A 14418-nucleotide genomic window follows, 5' to 3' on the forward strand; every position below is an offset into this window, starting at 1 on the left:
TACAACATAGATCCACATATACACAAGACTTAAATTAAGGCTGAACGAGCTCTTAGGAATGAGAACCCAGGTTCAAAATTTCCCCGAGAAACCTGATGAAGGCTGGAGGGTATATTAGCCGAAAAGTTGTGTTAACAACAAACAAGATGAGGACATATATCTGTCAAATGTAAATAATAGAGCTCTGTTTTGTACTCTACTACATTCCTAATGGAATACACCTTAAAATTATATATATATATATCAGGCTGAGTAAAAAGTAAGCAACGTTTTGAAACTTGAAATTCATCATAATATATTTCAACAATGTGAAAATTTTATTCATCAAAGTAAGTACCATTACAATCAACACATTTTTACCAATAAATTACAAGTTTGTTTATTCAGGCAACATAAAAATCTGGAGTTCTGAAGTTGATGAACTCTTTGAATGCACTTTCAGCTTCGGGTTGATTTTTTTAACTCCTTCTCTCACAAGAAACCATCAAGGTGCTTGAAAAAGTGGTAGTCAGTAGGTCTGGGGAATAAGGGTGGAGAAGAACTTTGTAGCCAAGTTCCCTCAACTTCTGGAGCATCATTAGTGAAACATGTGAAGGAGCATTGTCATGAAGAATGATTGGCCCTCTTCTGTTGACCAGTGTGGGATGGAAGAGTAGCTGTTTTGGCAATTTCATGGCAATATGTTTCTACAGTAACAGTTTTTCCAGGTTTTAAGAAGTTATAGTGGATGAGTCCAGCAGTACACCACCAAACAGTCACCATAACCTTCTTTTTGAAGAGCTCAGGTTTAGGGAAGGTTTCCAATGCTCCATTTTGGTCTAACCACTGCGAAGAATGTTTTTCTATTATTGTACAGAATCCACTTTTCATTGCAAGTTACAATACAGTTGAGAAATGGATTGGTCTGGTTATGGAGAAGAAGCAACGAGCAAATTTCATATCTGCACATTTTCTGATTTTCATTCAAATCGTGTGGTACCCATTTATTGAGCTTTTTTGATTTTCCAATCACATGCAAATGGTTGCAGGCATTTTTCTGGCTAACTTGAAGTTCTTTTGCCAGTTCTCAAGTGGTTTTACATGAATCTTTCTCAATGACAGTCTTTAATTGACCATCATTGTTGACAGATAGGTGTCCACTATGCTCAAGGCTCGGGTCTCCACTGCAAAATCGTTTAAACCATTTTCAAGCTGACCACTCACTGCTCATTTCCTCACCAAACGTTTTGTTGATACTGTGAGCAGTTTCAGCTGCTTTATGTCCTTTTTTTAAGTTGAATAGCAAAATTGCTCGAATACCACGCTTTGACAGTTCCATTTCAGATGATTGTAACAACAGTGAAAAAGATATCATTGTTAATTTATTGATGCATTTGGAGAAGTCTATGTCTCTGTTATCAGAAAATTTGCAAAAAAATTTTTTTAAAAATTCAGAATTCTGCAAAAACCCGATACAAATTCTTCATGGTTCCAAAATGTTACTTACTTTTTACTCAACCTGATATATATATATATATAGTTCACTCTGTAAGGTGGGTAGTGTTAGGAAGGGCATCTAGCCATAAAAACCCTGCCAGAACAGACAAAGGAGCCTGGTGCAATCTTCAGCCAAGCCAGCCCCTATCAAACTGTCCCAGCCCATGCCAACATGGAAAATGGATTTTAAATGATGATGATGATGATGATGATGATATAAACCATAAAAGGCCGGGAGGTATGAGAGATGTATATATTTATTTAACCACTTGACATCTTATGATTACGACCATTTCTCAGCCTTCTTCATGTAGTAATGATTTCAGTGTGGAATTACATTATATTTACATTTTTGCATCAATATGCATACCATGCGTTATACACTACAGCTGTATATTTAATATATCAATGCAAATAATGAAAGCTACCTCGTTAGATCACCAGAACATAGCAGGTGTTAAGAATGAAGTTTAGATGGAAAGTTATGCATGCAGATGCCACAAAAAGAAAATTACAGATAATTTGTTTGATAGCTTTTGACTGTCATTTGATTCCCATTATCGTTATGTGACTATTGTCATGTGATACCTTTATACCATGTGATTTCCTTTGATTAGATTTGCTGTCATGTGATTTTTTTTTTTTTTTTTTTTGGTTAGGTGATACTTTTCAGTCATGACACACTTTATTTTCTTAATAATATGACTTCTTTTTTCTTCTACTTCTCTTTCAGATATTTTGGAACTGAAGACAACATCCACTTGGCCTTGAAGAACTTAAAGAAGTCAAGTCAAGGCAAACGTGGAGTAGACCATGATGGCCATGGTCACCAGAGCCATGGACATCATGATAAGCACTTTCATAAAGGACACAAAAGTCCATTGTACACTCCGCACAACTCTCATCATTTTGGCCACCAGCTTAGCCCACTTCATGAAGCCCTATTATGGGCAGCTGACTACCCATTTAAGAAAGATTCTGGACGTATGATTATGATATTTGCTGATATTACGGTATGTTAAGATGTCCTAGATCCCCTTGCATGACTATATATATTTTTTATATTTTATTCTCTTCTCCTCTTCTTCTTCCGTTTTTTTGCTATTATTATGATTATTATTATTATTTTATGTTTGACTTTTGCTTTGCATTTGTACAAGTTGGAGCCAAGTTTCACCCAGAGACCTCAAGAGACAACAATTTAGAAGTTCATGTAGGTGTTATACCTAGGGTACCATATATTTGAATTTGTACAGTGTTGTTCTAGAGAATGTGTAAGAAACCATAAGAAAATTATGTGTTTGTTTTAAAATTTGAGATCACATAGACAGTATTTTATGTAGGATATGGGCAGTTCCCATGAGCACTATCTTTTGAACTTCAGCCATTTTGGGGTTTCCTGGTTACTATTATTATTATTATTATCATCACCATTATTATCATCATCATTTTTATTATTATTATTTTCATTATTATTATTACTATTATTATTATTATTATTATTATTATTATTATTATCATCATCATCATTATTATTATTATCATTATTATTATTATTATTATTATTATTATTATTATTATTATAATTATTATTTAAGACAGTGAGCTGGCAGAATCGTTAGCATGCCAGGCAAAATGCTTGGCGTCATTTCCTCTGTCTTTATGTTCCGAGTTGAAATTCTGCTGAAGTTGACTTTTGCCTTTCATCCTTTTGAGGTTGATAAATTAAGTACCAGTGAAATACTGGAGTCGATGTAACTGATTAGCCTCCTGCTCCCAAATTTCAGGCATTGAGCCTTCAGTAGAAAGGATTATCATTATTATTATTATTATGAAGGTGGTGTGCTGGCAGATTCGCTAGCATGTTAAAATTCCACCAAAGTCGGCTTTGTCCTTCATAATTTTGGAGTAAATAAAATAAGCACTAGTGAAACACTGTGTTAATGTAATCGACCTGCCCCCACACACCTACCAAATTTCAGGCCTTGTGCCTATAATATAAAGGGATTATTATTATTATCATTATTATTATTATCCAAACGTAATCGATGCCAAGCCTGCCTGACTGGCTCCTGTGCCAGTGGCTCATAAAAAGCACCCACTACACTCTTGGAGTGGTTGGCATTAGGAAAGGCATCCAGCTGTAGAAACATTGCCAGATCAGATTGGAGCCTGGTGCAGCCGCTGACTCTCCAAAAGCTCAGTCAAACCGTCCATCCCATGCCAGCATGGAAAGTGGATATTAAATGATGATGATTATTATTATTATTGTTAAGGCAATGGGCTGGTAGAATCATCAGTATGCCAGGTGAAATGCTTAGTGGTATTTCATCTGTCTTCAGATTCTGAGTTCACATTCTGCCAAGGTTGACTTTGCGTTTCATCCCTTTGGGGTCAATAAATTAAGTACTCATGAAACACTGGAGTCGATGTAATCATTAGTGCGCTGGACGAAATGCTTAGTGGCATTTCACCCGTCGCTATGTTCTGAATTCAAATTCTGCCGAGGTTGACTTTGCCTTTCCTTTCAGGGTTGATTAAATAAGTACCAGTTATGCACCGGGGTTGGTGTCATTAACTTAATCCCCTCCCCCAAGCTGCTCTTGAGGCAAAAATTTGAAATCATCATCACCATCATCATTATTATTACTATTATTTAAGGCAGTGAGCTGGCAGAATCGTTAGCATGCCGGGCAAAATGCTTACCAATATTTCACCAGTTGCTATGCTCTGAGTTCAAATTCCGTTGAGGTTGACTTTACCTTTCATCCTTTCGTGGTCAGTAAATTAAGTATCAGTGAAACACTGGGGTCAATGTACGACTAGTTCCTTCTGGGGTCAAGTAATTGACTAGTTCCCTCCCACTCAAAATTTCAGGCCTTGCACCTTTAGTAGAAAGGATTATTATTATTATTATTAATTATCATCATCATCATTATTATTATTATTATTTAAGGTGGCCAACTGGCAGAATTGTTAGAATGCTGGACAAAATGCTTAGTGGTATTTTGTCCATTTTTATGTTCTGAGTTCAAATTCCACTGAGGTTGACTTAGCTTTTCATCCTTTTGGGGTCTATAAAATAAGTACCAGTTGAACACTGGGGTCGATGTAATTGACTTACCACCTCCCCTAAAATTGCTGGCCTTGTGCCAAAATGCAAAACTAATATCTATAGCTGGATATAGTGCCTGATTTTGTTTTCAATATATTGATCTTATTAAAATGTTTTCTCTATCATATTTTCAGACGTTGCAGAATACGACTGATCTGTCTCACATAGTGTCCATGTTAGCGAAAAGAGACATTGTAGTCAACATCTTCACTGACACATCAAAAATAATGAACAAAAAATATTATGGACTGACCCATCAAGGAAAAGTTTTCCACAAAGCAAAGAAAAATATTGAAATCAAAATACCTACTGTAAGTGAAATTGTTCTCATCTTCTTTGCTTTGCTTTTCCTTTTCATTAATTTTACCAGATCAATTGATCAGTTGAGCCATCCATCCATCCATTTTTCTGCTCACTTATTCCTAAGGGTCAGTACAAGTATATATATATATATATATATATATATATATATATATATATATATATAAAAAAAGTTAATTAAGGTACTCAGAAACCTGGATGTTTGTACATTTACAGATTTTTATTAGTCACATATTAAATGAAGCGCTTTTCACCTAATTGTGTAGGTCTTTCAAATTGTTTTTGAAAAAACACGACTAGGTGAAAAGCACTTCATTTAATATGTGACATTAATAAAAATCTGTAAATGTACAAACATCCAGGTTTCTGAGTACCTTAATTAACTTTTTTCTATATAATTTCTGTACATCACCTCCAAACCTTCAAATATATATATATATATATATATATATATATATATTCATGCTCTGAGGTCGACTTTGCCTTTCATCCTTTTGGGGTCGACAAATTAAGTACCAGTGAAACATTGTGGTCGATGTAATCGACTATTCCCCTCCCTTCAAATTTCAGGCCTTGTGCCTATAGTAGAAAGGAGGCTGTGTGGTAAGTAGCTCACTCACCAACCTCATGGTCCCGGGTTCAGTCCCACTGCGTGGAACCTTGGGTAAGTGTCTTCTACTATAGCCTCGGGCCGACCAAAGCCTTGTGTGTGGATTTGTTAGACGGAAACTGGAAGAAGCCCGTCATATATATATATGGGTGTGTGTGTGTGTATGTTTGTGTGTCTGTTTGTCCCCCCAGCATCAGTTGACAACCGATGCTGGTGCTTGCGTCCCCGTAACTTAGCGGTTCAGTAAAAGAGGATAAGTACTAAGGCTTACAAAGAATAAGCTCTGGTGTCAATTTGCTCGACTACAAAGGCAGTGCTCCAGCATGGCCACAGTCAAGTGACTGAAACAAGTAAAAGATAAAAGAGAAGGTGGTAGAGTCGTAAGCATACCGAGCAAAATGCTTAGTAGTATTTCACTTGTCTGCACACTCTGAGTTCAAATTCTGCTGTGGTTGACTTATTTTATAGGCTAAGTACCAGTTGAGCATTGGGGTTGGTGTATTCAACTTGCCCCCTCCTCTGAAATTGCTGGCCTTGTGCCAAAATTTGAAATCACTATTATGATTATCATTCAATATCTGTCATGTACAAGTACGTGCGTATTCATCATTATTGCATTTATTTTATTCAATTTTAGTAAAATTGAAGCACGTCTTGACAATTTGTGTATTTTGAATTATTTTGTGCATAAGTTTTGGGCCATCCTGTATATGTAGTTATACATATGTGTGTGGTTTCGATTCCCAGAATGGGCGTTGTGAGTGTTTATTGAGCGAAAACACCTAAAGCTCCACGAGGCTCCCGCACGGGATGGTGGCGAACCCTGCTGTACTCTTTCACCACAACTTTCTCTCACTCTTATTTCCTGTTTCTGTTGTACCTTAATTCAAAGGGTCAGCCTTGTCACACTGAATCTCTCCGAGAACTACGTTAAGGGTACACGTGTCTGTGGAGTGCTCAGCCACTTGCACGTTAATTTCACGAGCAGGCTGTTCCATTGATTGGATCAACTAGAACCCTCGACGTTGTAAGCGACAGAGTGCCAACAACAACAACAACAACATATGTGTGAGTGCATATAACATTTAGTAAAGCAGTGTGTGTGTGTTGCTGTTCATTGTTTCATGTTTCTGGACCTTGTTTGTATGTATCTCACTTATGCTGTTGATACAAGAAAGAATATCCTACCATTTTGTATGTTCTCTACAAATCCTGTTAAAATTAAATATCTAGATATGAAACTATAATCTAGTATTAATGACCTGTTAGGACACTGTTTGAATTTATTTATTGATATCTTCATTCAGATTGCAGTGTTTTAGTTCTAAATTTTCTCATCTGTCCATTACAGGATGAATTCTTCAAACTGATCTTCCTTACCCGTGGCAATTTATATAATGCCAAGCTGATCCTTTCACAGAACAGTGGTTTCATACGTGTAATTAATGATCAACTGGAGGCACAGATGTCAGAGAAACGATGTAGAAATTGCAAATGTATTTACAGCAAAGAGAAACGGAAGAGTGTAGTGTATTGTGTTGCAGATGATTTGAGCAGTAAATGCTGATCAGAAGTTTAAAAAAAAAAGGCTTTTTCAAGAAAGTTCCAAGGACGTTTTGAAAAGAAAAAACAAAAAAAACAAACTGGGAAGAACTTTAAGCATTTTTAAGAAACATTACAGAAGAAAAAAAAAAAAACTGAAGAAAACTTTACATACAAAAATAATCATTAGTCCATTCATCAATATGGTGTGATTAGTAGAGAATTTCAATGTTTTTCTTGTCTTTCCTTTTCTGGGGGTTGGTGGGGTGGAACTTAATAAACAATAACAGATTTTAACCAACTTTATAGAATCTTTTTTACTTACATTTGAGAGTCATCTTATCTTTTCTCTTTGTATTAGACGTGGGCTATTATTTTCTAGTGCAAGCCCTATGAGCTATTTCCTCATCATAGATAAAGTTGCATCAATAAAAGACTGATTTATCAATCATCACATGCAGAACAGTGTAAGGTATTTGTTACTCAAGTGTGACTGAAAGAAGGTGTGGGTGAATGACAGGAAAAATGAAAGAACAAGCAACAAAGTTGGTCTCGTAAGTAACTACACCTAAAAACTATGTCACATAATATTAGTGTTAATACACACAACACACACATGTGTGTGTGTATATATACATATCGAAATGCCGGTGTTAAAACGGGGGTAGCTGATGAAGGAGAATGTTCTCTATGTGGCTTGTGTGTTTTCTCGTCTACGTTTTGTTTGCAATGTCCTGTACCCAGATATGCACCTATACATACAGGTGGATGTCGGTATGCACATACCTGTACGTATATATGCATATACTCATTTACTATTTGTTTATACATATATATATATATATATATTGACGAATGACAGGTTTGCAGGAAGGTGTCGTAGAATTGGTCTTTCTGCCCATCCGGTAGCCCCGGTTGAGGGGCATAGGCTGAGATGACGGTAGCTAACCTATGATGAAGCACTAGCCTAATCTTAAGTACTCTGTCACATATTCTGACTACTTTGATTATATACATATGTGTATATACATATATACGTGTGTGTATATATATATATATATATATATTGGAATATATATGCATAGACCAAGAAAGAGAGAGTTGGATAATATTGTGCATTACTGAACCATGGACAGAATCCCGCATCTTAACTGTTGTTCTGCCTCACCATGCCATTAACCCACTGGTTTACTGGGTCTCCCACTTCTAGGTTCAGTAAAAAATGAGATATTTAAATCTAACACAGCATCAGATCATTATTGAGAATAGATTTAAATAAATATCCCATTTTTAAGCTTGTCCTTGTTGCTGCAGAGACAACCTTCTGAATAAAGGTATTTATAATTAGTTCAATAGCATTGCAAGACGATAGAGGTTTCAACCTCCACTTATTAAAGTTTATTTTTTGAAACCATTGTTAAAAAAAAAAAAAAAAAAAAAAATTTAAATGAAAAATCTTACACTCTGGTTGACTTGAATTCACTACCAGATTATGCAGGATGTCCTATCACTGCTTATTTATCTGTCTTTACTTACATTGGGTGTCCTGTTAATTTCTGTGGAAAATAAGATAACTAAATCTACCACAGCATTAAATCAATAATAAAAATAGATTTAAATATCTCATTTTTAAGTTGTTTCTCAGGTGTTGGTTTGATGGCCTAATAGGTAAAGGTGTTAGTAATTTAACTAATAACCTTGTATGAAAGTAGAGGTTTCAATCTCTATCTAGAAAAATATTCTTTAATATTTTTGTATAAACGAAAAAAAATAAAAAGACTCTTACCTTCATCCCTCACCCTGACCAAGTTTGAACCCCAGACAAGACAGTTCAGAATGTCCCACTGACCCAGTTCATCTACACTCACCAGTCCACCACGTCTACCCATGAATTGCTGTCAAAGATGAGATACTTAAATCTATAATTGTGCCCAATCAATAATAAAAATAGATTTAAATCTCTCATTTCTGTGGCTTTGTGGACATTGGTAAAGTATAACTTAGTGTTTGGTATAGAGGTTTCAATCCCTTTTTTGAAGTTATAAAGTGTTATGTAATTTTATCTTTATTTGTCATTATACTGGGGCACCATGAATTTTTGTTGAATGAATTGACCCCTGCACTTCTTTAATCTTGGTTCTTATTTCATCAGTCTCTTTTTCCAAACCACTACATTATGAGGATGCAAACACACCAATGCCAGTTAACGAACAGTGGCTGTAGATATCAATTTTTTTTTCCCCAGCTTAAGGCTGTTTTTATTTTTTATTATCAAGCTTAATGCTGTTTTTTGCACGGGGACATAGAAATAATCGGACTGAATACCCGATCGTGCGGTTAAACCATTGGGAGTGAAGGACCCCTAGCCCTTGTTAGGGCATCCTTCTAGAAGGCAACTGGGATAACTCCGACAAAACCTGCGGCTCAGTGGTAACCGATGATGTTGAATTGTTCTTCTTTTCGGGTTATGGCTACTGTTGCTTAGTGAGTGGGATTGACTCAGTGCACAGCCTTTCTTCACTTTAAAAAAAAGTCTTCTTGCACAGGTACTGCACGATAACAACATGTTAAGCTTCGTGCAATGGCCATACTCGATAACGAGGGGGCAGTCATCATCATATCTATATATATCAATAATAATAAGGATTATTATGAAGAAGCATAGCATTACTTTTAATATATATATATATATTTTATCATTATTAATAAATCAGGGCAGCAAAAATTTTTTTAGAAATTTTATTTACCACCAGTGGTCTAGCGAGAATAAAAATTAGTCAATAGACCATATATTATTCATTATAGGCATCTCCGTATTTTAAATAAATTATATATATATATATACATAAACATGCACATACATTTCAAAAGTAAATAGACACCATCATTTTCTGAAAGATTTATTTCTGAAAACAAAAATAACATCACTTGATGCATTTAACTCCTTAATCTTGTAATTTAGTAGACGTGGCAGGTGAAGTTTTTTATGATTTATTCCATTTGGGCATCATAATAAAGAATTGTGTCAGCACAGATAAAATAGCATTGCGACGGCTGTCTACTTTTCAGATGTCTGTAAACGATACATTTATATAAACAGTGTGTTAAATGTCTCATAGGAAATGTCTTCAATGATACGTGTCCTGAAGGTTGTACGTTGCTCACTTCTGTTCTATGATATTTACTTAGATGTATAAATTTTGAAGGTAGTATTGACAAATGAGTGAAAACAGTATTGACAATTGAGTGACTGTGTATCAGATAACCAGTCAATAAACTGTCAGTTTCAGCTGTGTTAGTGACACTCTATACATGGCCAACCTATTGAACTTTTAAATGGCCCATTTCATCTGGCAGGAAATAAGTATCACAACTTAAATTTGTTACTTCTAAACAACAGAAAGAGCTGCGGCATCGTAAAATTATCATGTGGTCAACTGTTCACTTATAGCACCATGTTCAATTTTGTCTTGTGGGAAATATTCTTTAATTTTTTTTTTGTTGTTTCGATCATTTGACTGCAGTCATGCTGGAGCACCATCTTGAGGGATTTTAGTCAAACAAATCGACACCAGGATTTAGTTTTTAAGCCTAGTATTCCTTCTATTGGTTTTTTTTTTTGCCAAACTGCTAAGTTACAGGGATGTAAATACACCGATACTGGTTGTCATGCGGTAAGGAGGGGACAGACACAAACACGATGAGCTTCTTTCAGTTTCTGTCTACCAAATCCCAAGCTACAGTAGAAGACACTTGCCCAAGGTGCCACATAGTGGGACTGAACCTGGAACCATGTGGTTGGGATGCAAGCTTTGTACCACACAGCCATGCCTGTGCTTATGAAAAGAGATTAATATCACTAAACTAAGGTTAACCTTAATACTTTCAAACGACCTGTGGAGATTTATATTTAGCAACATATTTTTTATAGGAAGAAGAGAAAGAAAAAAGATTAAATGTATAAAAGATCAAATTATTGTGGAAACCCCCCCCCCCCCCCCCCACTCCAGATTTGCCTCATCAAAGAAATGAAGAAAAACGAAAAAAGTAGGGAGGAATTAAGCAGCAGAAGATGGGAGAAGGGAGAGAGTAACAAGTTGTGCATCCCAGACCAATTGGTAGCCACACATCACAAATGTGATTGTAAAGATGTTGCCATGGAGAATGGCCAGCAACACTCACTACATCAGTTACCACACCTTGTGGAGCTTAATTCTCAGACAAGCCACAGTGCTAAGGTAAATTGATCTGCTGAAATCTCATCCAAGTGTACTCTTAATTGTTTCAGTCTTTTGACTGTGGCCATGCTGGAGCACTGCCTTTAGTCGAGCAAATCGACCCCAAGACTTATTCTTTGGAAGCCTAGTACTTATTCTATTGGTCTCTTTTGCCGAACCAGTAAGTTACGGGGACATAAACACACCAGCATCGGTTGTCAAGCGATGTTGGGGGGACAAACACATATAAAAACATATATACGACGGGCTTCTTTCAGTTTCCATCTACCAAATCCACTCACAAGGCTTTGGTCGGCCCGAGGCTATAGTAGAAGACACTTGCCCAAGATGCCACGCGGTGGGACTGAACCCGGGTCCATGTGGTTGGTAAGCAAACTACTTACCACACAGCCACTCCTACCCTACTTTCTTAAAAAAAAACAAACAAAAACAAAGGAACACAGTGGATGATGTAGTTCCAGATATCCACAAAGTTGAGATGGCCAGCTAGCAGAATCATTACCATACTGAACAAAATGCTTAGCAGCATTGAGACCAACCTTACATTCTGAATTCAAATTCTGCAGGGTTAGCTTTACCTTTCATTCTTTAGGGATCAATAAAGTAAGTTCCAGTTGAGTTCTGGGGTTGATGTAATCAACTTATCCTCATCCCCAAAATTTGAGGCCTTGTGCCTATTGTACAGGGTGTCCACAAAGTCTGGGTACATGGAGTAAATAAAATCATAACATAAACAAATATCATCATCATCATCATCGTCGTTTAACGTCCGCTTTCCATGCTAGCATGAGTTGGACGATTTGACTGAGGACTGGTGGACCAGATGGCTACACCAGGCTCCAATCTGATTTGGCAGAGTTTCTACAGCTGGATGCCCTTCCTAACGCCAACCACTCAGTGAGTGTAGTGGGTGCTTTTACGTGTCGCCCGAACGAAGGCCAATCAGGCGGTACTGGCAACGGCCACGCTCAAAATGGTGTATTTTATGTGCCACCCGCACAAGAGCCAGTCCAGGGGCACTGGCAACAATCTCGCTCGAAAATCCTTACACATGTCACGGGCACAAGTGCCAGAAAGGCGACGCTGGGCACAGGTGCCATCCCGATTTCGCTTTCGCTTGCCCCAATAAGTCTTCAAAAAGGTAAGTGAGCTACGACAGGCCTTGTGCCTATTGTACAGGGTGTCCACAAAGTCTGGGCACATGGAGTAAATAAAATCATAACAAACAAATATAAGAAATAATAATTTCTTAAAGTATGTGTTAATCCCCATGTACCAGACTTTGTGGACACCCTGTAGAAAGGATTATTATCTGTAGTTAGTCATCATGATCATGACTGCTTGTAGCTTGGGCATGACTTGATAAGCTATCTTTATACTGGTCAGTTTTTCACTTGAATCTGCCATTTATTATGATCAATTCCTTTTCACTTCGTATTCCATTTTGCAGTATCCTTGAATCCCAGACTAGGTCTTCCATGGTTTCTTTCCCCACACCTCCCACATAGTTGGGAGTAATGGAGTTGTCTGCTGTTGTCCATCCTGTGGATGTGTCCCAACCAATGTAAATTTCTATCAATGAGGATTTCCAGCATACGAGATAGACCAGCAAGCTGGATGACCTCTTCATTCCTATCTTGTCAGAGTCAATAAAATTAAGTTTAAAAAAAAGGGGGGGTGGAACCATTAAAACATATTAATAGAACTTTTAGGCATACGAGTGGCTGTGTGGTAAGTAGCTTGCTTACCAACCACATGGTTCCGGGTTCAGTCCTACTGCGTGGCACATTGGGCAAGTGTCTTCTACTATAGCCTCAGGCCGACCAAAGCCTTGTGAGTAGATTTGGTAGACGGAAACTGAAAGAAGCCTGTCGTATATATGTGTGTGTGTGTTTGTGTTTGTCTCCCCAACATCGCTTGACAATTGATACTGGTGTGTTTATGTCCCCGTAACTTAGCGGTTTGGCAAAAGAGACCGATAGAATAAGTACTAGGCTTACAAAGAATAAGTCCTGGGGTCGATTAGCTCGACTAAAAAGGCGGTGCTCCAGCATGGCCACAGCCAAATGACTGAAACAAGTAAAAGAGAGTAAAGAGAAAGAGAGTATAAGGACTTTAGAATCAAAGCCTACCTCTTCCACAGGTTTCCTCAACTGCTAGGGTGTGGCACTTTTTCACATCCATCGGAGCATACTAGCTTCATTCCTTGTGAGCCTACGCATGTCCTCAGCAGTCACGGCCCATGAAGCATGGCTGTTCATACACATGCGTCATACAGTTTGCCTTTTACTCTGAGTGAGAGGCCCTTTGTCACCAGCAGAGGTAAGGGCTCTCTGAACTTTGCCCAAGCTATTCTTATTCTAGCAGCTACACTTTCAGCACACCCTCCTCCACTACTAACTTGGTCACCTAAATAGCGGAAGCTATCAATTAAGTCTAGTTTTTCTCCCTGGAATGTGGGCAAAGTTGTTTTTTGTACATTTTCAGTGTTTATTGCTCCTGAACATCTGCTACATACAAAAAGTAACTTCCTAGTTAACCTTCCTTTGATATTGCTGCACCTCTTATGTGTCCATAGCTTGCACTGGGTACATCTGATAGAGTTTCTACCTACGCCTTTTCTACAGATCGAGCAGAGCCATCTACCTGAAGGGGTTTGTGTTTTGTCTACCTTCCTACTTATTAGGACATTGGTTTTAGCTAGGTTGACTCTAAAGCACTTCGATTCTAGTCCTTGCTTCCACACCTGAAACTTCTCCTCTAGTTCTGATAGTGACTCAGCAATTAGTGCAAGGCCATCAGCATAGAGGAGCCCCCAGGTGTATTCATACATACATATACATATATACATATATATATATATATATATATAAATACACATAAACATATATACATAAATAAATATACATACATATATGTGCCTGTGAAATCCTGTATCCCTGCCGTAGGGCTTTACTTCCACACATGCCAGCTTAATTTAATTCGTCCTTAGTCAAAAGACACCTGTTGTTATGTCCTGTTATTTGTATTTGTGTAACATTCTCCATTTTTTCCTGTCCTTGTTTTTGTCACCAGCTCTCATCTATTTCCAAGCAATGTAATATTTTTCCATGGCA

At 37.3% G+C, this 14418-nt stretch overlaps 1 protein-coding gene across 1 annotated transcript in view; it reads left to right on the plus strand.

The window, feature by feature from the left end:
* The window catches only part of LOC106876216 (uncharacterized), a 106200-nt gene extending 98673 nt beyond the window's left edge, over window positions 1–7527 (plus strand). The window contains exons 38-40 of the mRNA XM_014924684.3: window positions 2210–2489; window positions 4726–4902; window positions 6874–7527. Coding sequence (XP_014780170.2) covers window positions 2210–2489; window positions 4726–4902; window positions 6874–7089 — 673 coding nt within the window. The 3' untranslated portion in view covers window positions 7090–7527. The remainder of the gene's footprint in view (window positions 1–2209; window positions 2490–4725; window positions 4903–6873) is intronic.
* The last annotated feature ends 6891 nt before the right edge of the window (window positions 7528–14418 follow it).

Source organism: Octopus bimaculoides, chromosome 8 (genome assembly GCF_046866305.1).
Source record: "Octopus bimaculoides isolate indiv1 chromosome 8, ASM4686630v1, whole genome shotgun sequence".
In the NCBI taxonomy this organism is placed as follows: Eukaryota; Metazoa; Mollusca; class Cephalopoda; order Octopoda; family Octopodidae; genus Octopus; species Octopus bimaculoides.